A 16,792-nucleotide genomic window follows, 5' to 3' on the forward strand; every position below is an offset into this window, starting at 1 on the left:
AAACTTTCAGCGAAATCAGTTGAGACTGCTCCGACTGCATTTGTTACACTGACGCGAGTAGCGAAGGCGCAATAACAGTGTAAGAAATGAACAATGCAACAACAATTGATCAACCGTTCAGTGAGTAATAGCGAAACTGTTGCAGAGCGCTGCGATTTATGTAAATATAACAAGTTTTGTAGATCCAACAAGAAAACATTTACTCAGATCTTTATAGTAAAGTTAACCAAACGGTGTAGTTACAAAATGTAAATTTTTGTTACGATAACCAGAAATTCTGTTTCGTTTAACAAAAATACGCTCAATCAGAAGCATTTTATTAATATAATAAAATCATTTTTTTTAGTGTAGTTTTCGCTGCTTATTCATTTCATATCTCTCAATGATACATCAATAATGACGAAGAAATATCAACATATTATTTAGACGTATGCAATTATATCATAAAAAGTGATATTTTTTTGTTCTATTATTTTTTAATATTTATAACAGACCTGTAATTATGTAAAAAAGGTGTAATCAATAAGAGATAACTTTTTCAAGGTTTTTCATAATACATGCATAATATGTGTGTTGTGCATAATTTATCTCTCTTCATTAAAGAAAATTGGAGCAAAACCAGGCTTATATCAAGGATATTCTACTTGATCACGTTTCGCTTATGAAACTGCTCATAAGTATAATCGTGCGATTAGACCGATTTTTTTATAATTTAGTTTTTGTATTTGTAACAAATGCAAAAGTTTTTTTTTTAATATCAAATAAATCATTTAAAAATATTAGGCTAACATTAAATGTAACAGATATAAACATATATGACGTACACCGCTATACGCAAGATTGCTTAGCTGATGTACATACAATATAATATTATCCAAAATTGCAGTTTTCTAATATGCATTTAGTTAGTTTACGCATGCTGCGTATGTTATTGAGCGGAAATATTGTTGCTGTATAAAGCACAAAGTGGCAAAACATTTGATGATAGGTGGAAATGTAAAAAAAAAGAGTGTTGACTAAATAAGTCGATCACAAGATGTTCAAATTAAATATTTCCGTTATTAGTTCGGCAATTATTCCGCTTTTTGTTCATTATCGATTATCTACTATCTATCGATATCTACATCGCACTTGTCGATCGCTATAATACACAGAATCAAGTGCATAATTGCTTTCGAGAATTGCGTTTTGCCCCTCCAGTCTTTCGAAAACTTGTTCATGCATTTTTATGCGGCAAATTAGTATGAGTATTAGTATGAGTATTAGTATTAGAAACAAACATAAAACTTAAATAAAAAATAAAAAAAAAAAAACACTTTATCACTTGTAGCGTATTATTTAATCTCATAATTAATCAATTTTGCCATGTTTACAAAATCATTATCTTACATAATTCGAACGTGATTCGAAAAAAAAAGAAAAGAATATCGGCAACATGTGCAATTGACTCATTGTTATTTTGTCAAGTTTCGTCAATTATAAAATCTAGAATCAATGATTTTGTCAAGAATGAATGATTTTTTAGAATTATCCGTGAAATATTTGGTCTTCTGGAAACATATTTTATTTGTAAAAACATTTAATTATAATTTTTTATATTTTCTGCATTTATTTTTTAATATTTTGTATGTGGTTAATTTATTAATAATTAAAATACAAGGCATAAAAAATCAAGGTCAAATATAATAGGCACAAAATGATTTATCTGAGAACAATTATCTTAGTCACCTTGATAAATAGAGGACAGATGGAAGTAAAAAATTATATTGTAAATAAGAAACGAAATGAGATGCTGATACGGAGAAGCGAAATTGGTTCCGGCAATTTGTGGTACAATTAATATGTTGCTTGAATACAGCGGTTGCTCATTGATATTAATTAGATCAAATAGTCTTTTACTGATCACGATTCAAGGTAATGCATCTAATTCAGAATTTTTTTGTTGAAGGTGCTTAAGGCAAAAAATCAATATATGTTTCAAAGCGTCGAATATCATGACAAACAATTACGTTGTTGGCAATCTGTTCGATAACATCGACATGAGTTTTATTCATACAAAAGATATATTAAATTATTAAAAGATATATTAAATTATTAAAAAATTGACGCCAATAAAAATTAAAAAAACATTTAATGCAAAAGGACTTGGCGCGCTACTACACCTCAAATAATCTGAGACTGTAAAAATAACTAATAATTAATTTAATACTATATACTTAATTATTATACAACGTTAATATTAAATAAAAATACGAATTTCCGATGTAGTAATTTATTGTGAATTGTAAAATATATTTTTCTCTCTTTCTCATTTATCTTCTTTTGTGTGTTACTAATTATTTATTGTAACAAAATATGCATTTACATTAATATTAAACACAAGATATTAATTAATATTATGTTAGTTAAATGTTATTTAGTGTAACAGTGTAAGCTGAAAAAGAAGCCGTTACAAGAATAAATAGGTAATTTAATGTGCTAGTTGTGCATACGTCATATTGTATGTCGCATGCACTTCCAGAACCTCTTTAACAAGAATCCAAAAAAGCACATTGAACAACTCTCAAATGAGTCTTACGTTATCTTCAAAAGACCTTTAAATGGGGCCAAACTTGAATCTTCAAGAAGCAAAAACAATCTTTATGGATTGTGATACAGACTGAGCAAACAATCTACTATTTTTATTCAATTGTTTATACAATAAAAAAATGTATTTAAAAAGTATAAAAAACTGAATAAAATTTTCGCTTAAAAATAATAAATTTCATCTATTTCTCATTTATAGTTCTATCGAAACGATGGTGCTTTTGCGTTGGATTTCGGCTGTCATTTCAGCATCCTCTTAAACATTTACGTCTGATAATTAAAATAAATTTATTTTATATAATTTTTCATGTTTTCAAATATGTATTAAAGCACATTTAAATGCGAAAAAACTATATTTTTTATGTTTTTTTATTGTTTATTTTTTAGATAATAAATATATGATATAGCTTCAACAGATAGAGAATTAGCGAGAATATTATAAACATCTTAAAACATATTCCATTGACTACAACTCCAACAACTACTATTATGAAGATTATGTCATTAAACGTAATGGACACAAGAATTTATACGCTTGAAGCAAAATACGAAGATATTATTAAAGAAATAAATTTTATGCTGGATGTCATAAATAACTTATTCCTTAAGATTAAATAAACTCGCAGTAAATTGTGTAACCATATTGATCTAGCCAAATAAATCATTATCATAACTCTAATAACACTAACATGATGTTTTTCCATTAAAACTTTTCACCAAACTAAATATTCTCCACATTATATTGCACACCAGTTCAACCATTTTTCAAAAATTACTTCCCAGTTCTGTAAAAGTATTTCATCTTTACAAAAATATATTTATTGATATGGCAATACAATATTTAAAACAATAAATAATAAATTTACATTGGTTCATTCATTTTGTATAATATTTTTTTAATAAGTAATAACTTGCTTCGAACGTCTATAATTTGACATTATAATCCTTGATCCTTTCATTTTCATCGTGCGAGAAATCGATGCTACACAAAATAGAAGTAAACACAGGCAATCAGTCTGAGTCAGAATTTAAATACTCGACAAACTGATTTAGATTTAATACGTGAATTTTACTAACCTATTTTCTCTAGATTTTCATAATGGCTGTTATCATTCATGACGATGATCTCTCGACAATATTTCTTCGAATTGGTAGTTTTCCGGTAGGCAATAATGCTTACGACAAAAATAATCTTGGCCATCTTTGAAGTGGCACCACGTTCCATCCGGAAGATACGGGTTGATGTCAATCGCGATTAATGCCGTTCGTGGTGTGTAATAAAAAGTAACGTTGTCTCGACGGCAGAATATAGCGCATGCTTCCCACGGCGAATCTTCAACATGAGGCATCTGCGTTCCTATCAAGTTGGCGTCATATTTGTATAAATATTTTTTGAAGAAATTGCATTTATCAGTAATAAACTCATTGATCGCTTGGCGTTTTACTGTGCAGAGTTTCGAATCATTACACAGAACTACATCGTAATGTGGCCCTTCGCAATCCGCCGCGCTGTAATTTTGCTTCTCGCATAATCGTCGTCTTATTATTACACCTTTGGAATTCTCTAAGCAAGCGCTTTTACAAGAAGCTTCTTTCCACTCAGTCCATCTACCCAAACTAAAGTTTGAAACGACTGGCAATTCGCGAACGGGCACGCATTCTCCGCCACGACATTCTTTGTTGGGCGCGCAATATGTTCCTAAAAAAATTAAATTAGTTTAATTAAACACTAAAAAAATTGATTAACCGAAAAAAACGTACCATCTAGCGCCGGTCCCGCGAAAAAGAACTCTTTACTGCGAGGTACATCGCACTGTAAAGACTCGCACACATCATGCAGCGTAACTACGCTCGCTTCCTTGTCTTTCAAAAGTAATTCGCATTGCATTTTAGCGGTCCATGCTCTTCCGGGTAAATCATGATACCGCAAGTGGTCAAGCGCAGACGTTGAAATATTTTGTGATTTTGAGTAATTTAAAAGACAAGGTTTCGTCCGCCAAAGTTTTTTCGCTTTCTCACGGCTGCACTCGGACCAAGTCGTCTGTTCTCGAAGACCTTGTGTAGGTGCCATTATGTACTTATTATGAGAACACGTATTGTTATCCGAATCGTGCCGCATTCCTAAGCTTTTAAACAGTTAAATTATCGATTTTTAATACTTACTAAAATATAAACAATTAATAAATCAAATCAATCACAATAGTTTCTTTCCTTTTTCACTTTCTTTGCGAATAATATAAAAGTAATACATAAAAAAATATTTATACTTAACTAATACAGAATACTTGTAAACTTACACATGACCGATCTCATGAGCAGCCGCATAAATCGAATGAAAACCCGCAGTTGTAAGCAGATGGTCAGACTTTACACCGAACTCTACCATCGCGCAGGACCAATTATTGCATACTCCTCCTCTGTAAGCCAGTCCCGTAAATTCGTAAGTCCGTTGGTCTCCTACGTCTCTATAAAGATCTATTCCGGTTACATAAAGACCAATGTCCCAATGACGTGGATTGTCGTCCGAAAGATTGCGAATAATCATGTATTTGCAAAACGTTATCAGAAGCATGTAAGCATCACCGCCATTTGGCAGATCCGACGGCTGCGTTTCCATGATTTCTAAGTATATCAATGAGATATCGATAGGAACACCGAAACTCGGATGATGGAACACTGCTTGGATACCATTTATGTACGCAAGTATCAAGTTACGTACTTTTTCATCATCTTTGTCCAGAAAAGGAAATAACAATTCACGTGCAGTTTTGTCGACAAATACAGCCAGTTCTATGGTCAAGTTTTTTTCGGTATTTTCCACATGACGCCGCTTCCGTTTAAGATTACTCATACAAAAAAAATCCGAATCAGCAGGATGTTTTAGCAGTGTTCGGGTAATCACATGAGGTATGCCAAATGAGACATTAGCTTCTTTCTTAACGTAAGGATGGCCCATTAAGGACGACGCGAGATTGTCTTGCAAAGGCATAATCTCCAATCTAGCGTTTTGCAGAATAACGAGTCCTTCCTACCTCCAAAATAAAATAATAAATTTGTTTTTTTCATCGCATACTTGCAAAGAAAAAGAAACAAAAGCGAAGACCAGAAATTAAAACATAAAATATTAAATTAATTTGTCCTTCACATAATACCACTGACCAATCCGTTCTTATGACAAAAGTTTATGGCCGCGGAGCTGATTTGATCCTTGTGAAGGTAATAGCAGGGATCCGGTGTGTTTAATTGCGACAACTTTTCTGTGACGCCTTTTGTATTATGTTTCCAGATTTCAAACTCAGATGCTACAATCTTGTCGTTTCTACGTAAGTTCAACTGAATCAATTTGCCGAAAACTTTCAAAGTTAATGGTACCTGCCAATTAAATGACAATTAAAAAAGGCCTAATAATTCTCGAATAATGCTGTATATATTGAGCAAGAAATAAAACACTACAGTAAAATGCACTTACCTTTGTTGCGCCTGACGGGTTCCATGCCGGCAGCAATGTTATTTCGGTATATTGCATGGCATATGCGTACGCTTCATTTAAAAAAATAACTAACGTCAATTTCAACATGAAAAGCATATGCATTTTGTGCGCTTCAATGTTAAATACTTGCAGAAATATATTTAATGTTCCTGTGTATATTTTCTGTATATATACGTAAATTGTAAAACTTTTAGGTGTCTAACGTCTTAAAGATCGGCGTACGAATCACTTACTGGCCTCTGTGTTTTGGAATATTCTTCGTATCGTGTGATACCTAATTTATAAATTTTCAATGCTACATGTAATTTTTATGTGTTTTCGTTTTTGCGCACATGATTCTGAATTTTATATTTGACTATATTAACTATATTGATTATATTAACTATATTGATTATATTCAAATACTTAAAAAAATTTAATTAACGTCTTTTTAAATATTTAATTAATATGTATACACACACTTTATAAAACTCACATGAACGTGAAGTCTTTGAAAGTCGCGTATCAAACACGTATTGACATTTCTGCTTAAGAATATCTATAGCTTCGTGACACCTATTGTATTATATGTTACATATATGTACATCTTGATTTTAAATCCTAAATTTAAATATTTGCAAAGGGCTGGGAATTTGGAAAAAAAACAATTTATCGCCAATATGTATCGATAACAGTCGCAAACACTCGATTTTAATTTATAACAATTTGATTTTTTTTGAATTCCAAAATTACGACCGGTAACAAAATCCATCACTCACTACATATCGATAAACCGTGCTGCATAAATTTATCTTGGTAGAGAAGAAAACGACAATTACCCTAATTATTCGAAAACAAATTATTCATTCATGTTATTTAAATTAGAAAACTGTCAAGTGCGGGAAGGTAGAATTAAAAGAGAAATACTCTTTACTTGTTACAAATAGTAATAGTATTAAAATATTTCAATAAAAACAATAAATAATAGTTGTGATCAATAATAAAATTAATCGATAGAAGATTCGGCAGTGTATTTAGTTGGCAAATACTTGTTATAACTATAAATGTATATTGACGTATAAGGGATATATTAAATAATACGATAACTAATTTTTCACAGTCTAACGTGATAATATTTTATACATATATGATCATATCTATATGATTATATATGTACGGAACCATATATGTATATGTGTGTATATATGCATACACATATACATATATATGGTCAGAATAACGCAGCGGCAACATAAGAAAGGACCTTTATACACACAAAAAAATCGCTTTTATAAAGCATCGACTTGAAATACTACTAATTGATGTTTACTTGATGTTTACTTGATGTACTGAATTCATCTCGCAGCACCAAAAACCATGTTGCGATGCCCAATACGGGTGCATCACTTAAAACTTTGTAAACTGACTCGCAACTGCAATTCTTTGGATATTTCGCATACAATTGTACAACGATGTATATAGATACGTACCGAAAACAAATTCGCTTTCAACTTCCCGCCTCAAAATACACAAAATGTATTTTGAGTGACTATTTTTTTTTTTTCGCGGTCCGTTGCCATAACTCTATGAGCCACAGAGTGAACACTTAGGTATACATCTTCCAGAGACGGTGGAAGATATAGCCGCATATAAAATTTGCAGCAAATATTTGCTACGAACACACAGAGGTTTTGCTGGCTTGCTTTTTCCTCTCTCTTTCCTCGAATGCCAATTGTTCCGATCGGTCCACTGTAATTACGCCTGTAGTACGTACGATCATACATACAACATATATACATACACACATACGTACACCCATTATAATACAAGGTCAGTTTCTATAACATATTTCCCTAATGTGTTCAATGTGCAATAACCATTTCATGTATGTATATGCATTTGAGTGTGTGTGCGCGCGCGCGCGTGTGAGTATGTGTTTGTGTGTGTTGTGTTGTGTGTGTGTGTGTATACATACTATATATATATAGGCGTAGATTACGAAACCTTTGAATCTATTATACACAGACATGGTGTACCAATCCCAACAATGTTGTATAATCATATCGGAGGAGACCGAATTTTTAATAATTATTCATAAAGCCTCGCGAAAATCTGATTTAAAAAAATCATAATAATAAATTAAAGTGCTATGTCAATGACAATGTTTGATAATTTTCTTTCAAGATCTGTAAATTCCTCTCAATATGCATAAATGTTAACAGTTTTACAACCTTAAGCGTACAGACTTGAATCCATGAATCCGTTAGCTATCTTATTAATTATAGTCTTGTAACTACATTCATTATAATACAAATTTTATGCTACGTGAACCACAAGCATTTGTCAGTATCGATTTCAAGTTCAAGCACTCACATAGGCGCACTCTGCTTTTCTTGTTTTCGTTAAGTTTGGAAATTATACAAAATACCTCTTTCGCGTGCATATTGTGAACTGTATGTTATTGTGTTCCACGATTAAATATGCTAATAATTAAATATATTACGCAAGAGTATTATTATAAATAACAAAACAAAAACAAATCTAATTAATAATATAATAATAAGTGTGAAATTAAAACGAGCGCCTTCATCTCTCACAGAAAGCAAGGAAAATTATTTTTTTTTTTTATCATTTTCGAGTTTTTCAATTATAAAAAATTATTACAATTAGGACTGTTCGTCATTCGGAGGCCACTGCCCGGAATGATTCCAATCCCAATCTTTGCCTTTCGGACGAAACTTGCTAGTACTTGCGGAATTATTCCAATCGCGATGAAAGAACTTCTTCTTAAAGTGATGTCGTTCGGGATCTGACTGTCGTTGATATTTCAGAGGTACCGAGGAGGATGTGCCGCTCGAAGGATTATTGCTGGATGGATTCGCAGGACGGGGACTAGTCGGGGAGGGTGTTCTCGGTGGTCCTAAAGCTTCGTCGGGTGAAGGAACTACGGGTGGCGGTCCCGTTACCGCGCTATCTGAACCTAATCCACTGTCAGGGCTTGTGTTCACACCTTCCGTTGATCGTCTACGTTTATCCAATTCTGTAGAAGCAAATGCGACCAAACGATCAAACCCTGAGCTAATGCGATCTTGCCAATCAGCTTCTCCATCTGCAAAATAAATCTCAATTAGCCACTGCAATTTACACTACGATTAATCACTACGCAAGCGACGTAAAATTTTCATAAAAATAAGCCATCAACGCGATACGAGTATAATAAAATTCAGGATTACTTTTTATTGTTATATCTATCGTTATTAATCATTTTTGTCATTCTTTTGCTAAATAAGAAACATGAAGTACATATGTATCTTATTATATATCTAATGGAGAATTGCCGAAATTCAAATATAAAAAAAGTCTGCATATATATATAATCTAATGACAAGCAATAGACACAATAGAAATGTGTATTAATAAAGCAAGGTGCTAAAATGCTTGATATATTTCTACTTAAATATTCTGATAAAGTGCACGTGGATATAAAAATCAGTTTTAACACTGAAATTGCAAAAGTGATAAGAATGATATACTCCTAAATCTCGAGAAGCAAATTAAATTTGTCAGCCGCGACATTACTACATCACTGCAAATGTGGATCGTATCATGCTGAAACGGATATAGATTAAAATATACTAATATTAATAGATGTTTCGTTTTACTAGCTGATTAAAAAGAAATCGATACGTTGAAAGTGAAACATGTGGCATTGTAGTAAAATAGAGAAGATAAAACTTTTCATGCAACATGCAGTAAGAGTAGTTCAGCAACGGAAATACATTTTCTTCAAGTTTCATTCAACATGCGTCTATGTACAAATAGTCCATCCATGAAATAGAATCCTTGCAAGTCTGACTTATTTTCATGGAAACTTTCGAATTATTACAAATTATTGCCTTTCATGTCTCTTCATTGACGGAATTGAAATGCGCCGCTCGTGCGCGCGTTTTTATCAAGCAACGAAGACTCTAAAATACGCTATGCAATTTACGAGATGGCTATAGAATCGAATAGCAAAATGAATTTTGACCCCCGTGGAACAACTCACCGGCGAGCGTACCGACGAACCAACCCACAGGCAGCCGTATTTTTTTGTCATTTCTCCTTCTGATATCTGTGTGTGTGTGTCTCAATCTCTAATAAAACAAGCCTCAGGGATTTTGAGATTGAGTATGTGACAGACAGAACTAACCGACAAACAGCTACAGTGCATCTAACAAATACAGCAAACAATAATAAAAATAAATATAAATAAAAGTCAGGTACCAGCTCCGTAAGATAAGCTAAACCATTAGTGCGTGTAAATACGTGGAGAGATGCATAGAAAACTATCGTTGTAATTGCAACGATATCTAGAAAGATCTAAGCAAAGTGGCGTTCAGCATTGTATAGCATGAAGATTTTAGTTTTTTTTTTTTTTTTTTTTTAGTCGACAGTCGACCATTCTGTCTTTCATTACGCAAAGTTGATAATAAAATAATAAGACAAATGCATAAAAAAATATTTTTTGAAAACCAAATCAAACTAACGATTGAGACGTCGTTACAACACATTGAAATTTTCATGAGCATTTAATTGTATTTATAATTGATTGCAAATATATTTGTCTCAATTCGCACATCTAGAAGTATATCTCATCAGCATTTAACAGCTCGCTTCACGTATTACGATAAATCTTCTAGCTACTGTACGGAAGCATATTCAATTAGAATACAGATTCATTCCAAAGCATATGTTTTATACTAATATTCAAACTAGTCATATCAGAAAATCTCAAAAGTCGTAAGTCATTCCACTTACCGTCGTCCCCCACAGCGCTTCGCTGCCTCTGCGTTGTCATTTGTGGTTCGTCGACTAGCGGCGTCGATGTATTGGAATGCGGTTCCACGAGAGGACTCAGCGGCGCTCCGCTAGTGCTCACCGACGACACAACCGCTTCCGTTTTCACCGACATCGTCGGTTGCGATTGACAGATCGCAGTGCCGCTTGTTGTTGCGCCGCCGCTACTATTACTGTTTGTAGTGTATCGCGGATACGGCTGAAATCTACGAGAAAACAACAGAGACATTACGCTCAAAGCAGGTCGATATCAATCGGACGATGTTCGACGCTACGCTCAAATCGTTTCGCTACCTTCTGCTGGAAAGCGTCGACTCGGTTTTGCCGTTATTATTGTGATTATTCAGTATTCGAGCGTGCAATGACGCCGCGAGCCCCTCTACGGGTAACAATTCCCCGTTTGACGCGCTCTGAGACGAATGCAGAGGCGGTGTCGCCGGATGGGGCTGCGTGAGCGACTGAGAAGGATCCGAGAAATAGGACTCGTGATAAGGTTTGATATCCGCTCGCGGCAGTTGAACCGGTGTATACCTGAAGGAAACAACTCGTCTGCATTCCAAGTCTTATTCGATAAGTTTCACTGGGGGAAAAAAAAAAAACCACGACAAGGTCGAGAAATAAATACCTTTGTGATTGCGTAACCGGAGTGAAGAGCACAGATGATCTTGAGCTAGTCGTCGGTGTGGAGGTGGAGGCTCCCGAAGAAGTGGGCGCGTAACTAGCCACATGCGCCAAAGTCGACAGACCCGCGTCACCTTCGGCACTCGCCGGCCTACTGATAGGCGAGTACACAGTTTCGGGTCTCATCATCGTGCTGATATCAACGGCGGCGTTTATTATAGACTGATTGGATATCTCGAGCGTTCTCTCTATTTCCCCGCTCACGAGATCGCCAATCGTTCTCGTGCCGAGCAACCCGCTGCCGCTCGCCACAAGCCGATTGTCGTGACTCAGTGATTGTCTGGAATCGACTGCCGATCTGTCGGACGATGTCAAATGAGACGACGAGAGGCGTTCTTGCGAGAGATGACGGCGAAGCGCTAGCTTCGCGGGTGAAACCTACAAAATCGAATATTGATATTTCCGAAATTGTCGCGCGCGGAATTGCGCGCGGAATTACGCGCGGAATTACGCGCGGAACGCGTTTGTAAAAACTAAAAAAAAAAAGATACATGTTTAACGAAAGATGAGCATCATCTTCGATCAGTCGGTCGTTTACCTGAGTGTAATCCGGGGTGGAAACATTCTGCGGCAACGGAATGCGTTTTCTCTCGGATTCCGACTGGTTTTGTAATTGCAACTGCATCTGCTGTTGCTTATTCCTGTTTTGCTGATCCTCGTTCAGCACACTCGTGATGATGCTTTTCAGTCTGTCCTCAAAATTCGCGACCCTCGGCGGCTCCTGAGTTCTACTCGACGCGTCCTTATTGGTCATCTGCGATTGCGTGGACGAAATGGAGGATGATGTGGTGGAGAAGCTAAGGGACGCCTGCGACAGTCTGGTTCGGGAATTACTATTGCTATTCGCGCTCTGTCTGCTCGGAATGCGACCCGCCTCTATTTGCCTTCCCGTTTCCAAAATCTTTTGCGCCAATATTTCCGGATTATTCTCTTGTATCTTGCCTATATCCGGAACGTCGGGCCATTCCTGCGACCTCGAGCGGCCTTCCCTACTTTTTCGCGATGCTCCGTTCTTACTACCCGGCTGTTGGTGTAAGTTTTGCGAGTGCTTGCTTCCTATCGCGTCTCTCTGTTGCTGAGCAATGGCGGCTACTACCTGCTTTTCGTTGCTCGTTCTCTCCAACACGTTTAACTCGTGTTCCAATTTCGAAACCTGTTACATAAAGCGGGTACAATCAGTTTCAAAAGAAATAAATACGCGTACCTATGTGTGTGTACATCCGCGTGCAAAACAAGAAAGCGGAATGGAAAATATTAAATAAAATACACACTTGAGAATGTAATCGTTTACGCTGAGACAAGGTGGCGGAAATTTCTTTCAATATGTAATCCTGAGTGAGCGATTGAGGTGGATTTGTCATGCCGTTTGCGTTCGCGTGTCCGTTATATTTCTCCTGCAACTCTTGATGTCTGAGCGCCACCAATCTGCTCTGTTCAGTTTCCATAGACGCCACTTGCGCTTGCAACTTGCTCGCTTTAGCCTGCAGCTGTTTGTGTCTCAGAACTATCTCTTTGGCTTTCGCTAATAGATCACCCGGCGACGTAGCATTGATACCTAATTCAGTCATTCTAGCTTTTAAGAGAGCTACGCTATCGTCTATCAAGACTTTGATCTGCTTCTCCAATTGCGCCGCTCTCGACTGGAGCTTGGAGTTCCTTTCCCTTTCTTTCGCGATATCCGTATTGACGGATACTTTGTAAGTCGGCATTCTCATTGATTCTAACATAAGCATGAATTGGTCCCTGAAATTTTAAAAATATGTTTTTGTTTCCATAATACACAAAGCATTGATAAGACTTTGCAATTGGCCACAAAATTAGAAAATATAATTACTGGAATACAAAATTAGAAAATACAATACTAGATATCGACCCAAATGTTAAACGTACTTTGAAATTTTTACAAGACTGAAAAAACTGTTGCAGTCGATACCGCGAAATTTACAAGAATTTAATCACGCATAAATTAGACAATAAATCTTCGAAGAAAACAAAGTTCAAATCCGATAATAAACCTGAAAGAAAAGTGCAAAATATTTCGAGTGACGAAGATGATAATTTCGTATCAATTGGAAAGAGAAAAAAATTGATGTTTTAGAATCCACCAGTGACAAAGAGTAAAACTGAAATAAATTTTCCCGCACTTTTATTATATTTCTCGCGCTAATACTAATAAAAAAAAATGTTAAACAAAAATTTTCACAACCTAAATATCTGTAATATTTAGATACGATTTTTATTGCGCGACAAAAAACCGCGTGAAAAGTCGGTGTGTCTCTCTTCGTAAATCGAGAGACAGGTGTACTAGACAAATGTTGGAGATACCTGTACAAGTCCAGGAGTATTTGTAGAGCGTAAGGAGTTGCGGACGGAGCGGGTGGTATACTGAGTTCCTCGTGCACCGAGGTGGAATGCGACTGCAAAGAAAGCGACAGCGAAGACAGTTGTTGATCTACACAACCAGGAGCAGGTGGAGGCTTCTTCCCAAGAGCTTGAGGTGACGTGCTAAGCAAAGTTTGACTGTGCAACAAGTCGAGACCAGATATATTGATCGCCTTTTTCGGCTTGGCTCTCTTGACACCCCTTCCTCTCTGTCTACCTCTGGCCGGGGCCCTCGTAATGCCATTCGTAGTTTTTCTATTGAACTTCCGCCGAATTTTGTTCGACTGTCGACGACTCTTGATGGTGGTATCATCGAGATCAGAATCGCTATTCGTTCCTTGCTGCTCCGAATTGTTCGGACTGTCTAATTGCCTCGAAAGGTCTCTCTTGGCTCTGTCAGCTCTGTCATTCCTATTAGAAACCTTACTACTATTGCTGGCAGTGTTACTTATCACAGAATCAGAGTTTTCATCTAAGCCACCTTGTTTATTGTTCTTCAAGCGGTGGAAGTAACGTTCTAATTTAGTTCGATCGATTACGTGCAAATAATACGACACCGGCTTACCAGTCCAAGAAACGGAGCCTTTTAACGGTGACATTTCTGAGACATGCATTATTGTGCCGATATCTAGACAATAATATCGTAAAATTAAAATTGGTGAAAAGCGCGGGAATTCTTAATGCACAGGTATTGATACATTACCACTTAGATTTCTGTCCGTTATTCGAAAGTTTAACGGACAGAACGACTTCGAGGATACTATACGAGCGCCATCGCGTAAATCAGCAAATCGTTCCTTCAACTGATGATCGACTGTTGGACCAAACGCAAAATTATTAACAAACACTATCGTAGCTCCGGTAATACTTTCACGATGTTCGTCCACTAGAAAGTCTCCCTTGATTAAACGATATTCGCCGCATCGTTTTCCGTACCAGTTTAACCATTTTCGAAAATTTATTTCCATGCTCTGTAATGCCAACAATTAATTTATTCACAATGCAATACAATATTCAACACAATAATAAACCCATTAGTATGATATTCATTGATTATAACTAATAATTTAGCTATAAATATATATTTAACTATTCATATAATGTACCTGTGCATATGTAGATGGTACCTCAGCCCTCTCTACACCAATACAAATTTTGCATAAAGTCAACGCCGCCATTTGCAGAACGACTTGACCAACTCCGGAACCTAAATCAACAAAGACATCGTCCTCCGTCACACGTACTTGATCGATCATCTGACATACAAGGTCGTAACTCGTTTCGCCGTAGACCTCTGGTGAAAATGGCTCATATTGATTCAACTTATCTGGTTCAACCACAGCTTGATTATAAGTTTGTTGAAGTATATGACGAAGTAAACCTCTACTAGGTCTTTTATTTAGCCTCTGGGATGGTAAACTGGTGCCTTTTTCCTACAGTCACGTATCAACACAAGAAAATTTAATCGATACTTGAACTTACACTGTACACATCTCCAAATATCGCTATAATTGCATAATCAAGATAATCATACCAATTGTACTAAACTATCGATGGCTCTGTTGAATTTGTCACATAAGCTTTTCATACTTTCATAATTCTTCGGATTATAGTCGGAAAAAATATTATTCTCTAAAGGTAATTTCAGATCAGGCAAATCTTCGCAAACCCAGCGCATAGTTTCGATAACATCCAATGCTCCATCCAAACGATCCTATAATACATAAACACATGCGTGTAATATTCAGTATAAGCGTAACGTAGCGCAACAGAGAGATGTGATATTGAAATAATCTTGAAAAACTATTTAAAAAAATATGCTTTACAATATTCGAGATAACATAAATGAGATTATGTGACTAATTGGCTGGAATAAAAGTTCTCTGTTAGAAAATAATTATTAAAAATAATTGTTAGAATTAGTCATAATTGAACTCGTTGATTATCACTATCCCACTCTCACTTTGTCAACTACACGTCAGATCACTGTGTGTAGTCATGATCATTTTTTTTTTTTTCTGATTTCAAAAATCTACTAACTGATCCTGATCCAGAGGTGAGAGGCCATTGATACACAATTGGTTCCGCTCCTGCTGGCGAGTGTAAACGCAACTCCATTTTACTGGCAAATTCTTTTCCTCGCACCTCTTCGTGTATCCGAAACGAAGATGGGGAAAAAAAATGCACGCGCACACGCACGCACGCACGCACGCACGTATACACGTACGTACGTACGTACGCACGCAAGGCGCTCTATCCGTTTCGATCGGATCCGAAGGATCCGTTGGATTCGCCTTCTCAGGGTGGCGTGATGTAACCACGCTGCTGATGGTAACGTCGTCAGATGCTGTCAGTCGAACTATTGGGATAATCAACGGCGAGGCAGTGCTAACTGACGATGGTGACGAGCAATCCGATCGATTCCTCTGTTTCGCACTACGATACAACCACCGCGTAGACGACGCTCGCGGACCCCCCCCGCACCGCGGCTACTTCCTCGGACATGAAAACGTCCGTGCGCTCACGTACTGCAAACCTTCTACGAGGACGAGGGTTATCCAGCCTCGCGCGGTGTACATGCAATCGACGAGCTACCGGAAGGGTGCTGGGGAATCCGCGACCGGCCAAGCCACTAGGAACCACCCGGAACGTGCGTTGTGCATCCAGAGAAAAACACTCGCTAAAAAACACGGGCTATTGTGCTGTACGGCGAAACAGCGTTCGAGGGGGGATGACGACATCAAAACATGGCGAAGATGGCGTCATGCCTCTTCCGTCTGCCGTGCATGCTCTTTCGACGGCACATCCGATTCAAATCATGGGTGTCGCACGCTT

The 16,792-nt window shown here is 36.6% G+C and overlaps 2 protein-coding genes across 4 annotated transcripts; both read right to left on the minus strand.

Moving 5' to 3' along the window:
* Positions 1-1,044: 1,044 nt before the first annotated feature.
* Positions 1,045-6,592, minus strand: LOC105667314 (A disintegrin and metalloproteinase with thrombospondin motifs adt-2-like). 2 transcript variants are annotated; one of them, XR_001099903.2, is made up of 7 exons: positions 6,056-6,592; positions 5,746-5,958; positions 4,884-5,614; positions 4,348-4,712; positions 3,664-4,285; positions 3,453-3,568; positions 1,045-3,371 (listed from the first exon to the last, which is right to left on the minus strand). XR_001099903.2 is itself a non-coding variant. In XM_012359033.2 (6 exons), the coding sequence occupies exons 1-5, from the start codon at positions 6,176-6,178 to the stop codon at positions 3,696-3,698; spliced, it is 2,022 nt and encodes a 673-aa protein (XP_012214456.1). In that variant the 5' UTR covers positions 6,179-6,592; the 3' UTR covers positions 1,045-3,568; positions 3,664-3,695. The 2 variants fall into 2 exon arrangements, 1 of the variants encoding a protein (XP_012214456.1); XM_012359033.2 differs by having other exon boundaries at positions 1,045-3,568.
* Positions 6,593-6,984: 392 nt separating this feature from the next.
* Positions 6,985-16,775, minus strand: gpp (grappa). 2 transcript variants are annotated; one of them, XR_001099909.2, is made up of 12 exons: positions 15,998-16,775; positions 15,492-15,671; positions 15,064-15,390; positions 14,661-14,928; positions 13,901-14,585; positions 12,847-13,318; positions 12,114-12,728; positions 11,520-11,953; positions 11,189-11,425; positions 10,856-11,100; positions 10,104-10,268; positions 9,023-9,164 (listed from the first exon to the last, which is right to left on the minus strand). XR_001099909.2 is itself a non-coding variant. In XM_012359058.2 (11 exons), exons 1-11 carry the CDS (start codon positions 16,073-16,075, stop codon positions 8,722-8,724), a joined length of 3,984 nt encoding a protein of 1,327 aa, XP_012214481.1. In that variant the 5' UTR covers positions 16,076-16,772; the 3' UTR covers positions 6,985-8,721. The 2 variants fall into 2 exon arrangements, 1 of the variants encoding a protein (XP_012214481.1); XM_012359058.2 differs by lacking the exon at positions 10,104-10,268 and having other exon boundaries at positions 6,985-9,164; positions 15,998-16,772.
* Positions 16,776-16,792: the final 17 nt, after the last annotated feature.

The sequence above is a fragment of the Linepithema humile genome, chromosome 1 (genome assembly GCF_040581485.1).
Source record: "Linepithema humile isolate Giens D197 chromosome 1, Lhum_UNIL_v1.0, whole genome shotgun sequence".
NCBI classification, from domain to species: Eukaryota; Metazoa; Arthropoda; class Insecta; order Hymenoptera; family Formicidae; genus Linepithema; species Linepithema humile.

Excerpts from the sequence above, each read along its gene's own strand:
- LOC105667314 (XM_012359033.2), bottom strand. The coding sequence starts at position 6,178 with ATGCATATGCTTTTCATGTTGAAATTGACGTTAGTTATTTTTTTAAAT. Across the intron at positions 5,615-5,745 it reads TTTGTCATAAGAACGGATTG|GAAGGACTCGTTATTCTGCA; the intron begins GTCAGTGGTATT and ends TTTTGGAGGTAG. Across the intron at positions 4,286-4,347 it reads CGCGGGACCGGCGCTAGATG|GAACATATTGCGCGCCCAAC; the intron begins GTACGTTTTTTT and ends TAATTTTTTTAG.
- gpp (XM_012359058.2), bottom strand. The coding sequence starts at position 16,075 with ATGGAGTTGCGTTTACACTCGCCAGCAGGAGCGGAACCAATTGTGTAT. Across the intron at positions 15,672-15,997 it reads TCACCTCTGGATCAGGATCA|GATCGTTTGGATGGAGCATT; the intron begins GTTAGTAGATTT and ends TATGTATTATAG. Across the intron at positions 9,165-10,855 it reads AAGCGCTGTGGGGGACGACG|ATGGAGAAGCTGATTGGCAA; the intron begins GTAAGTGGAATG and ends TTTATTTTGCAG.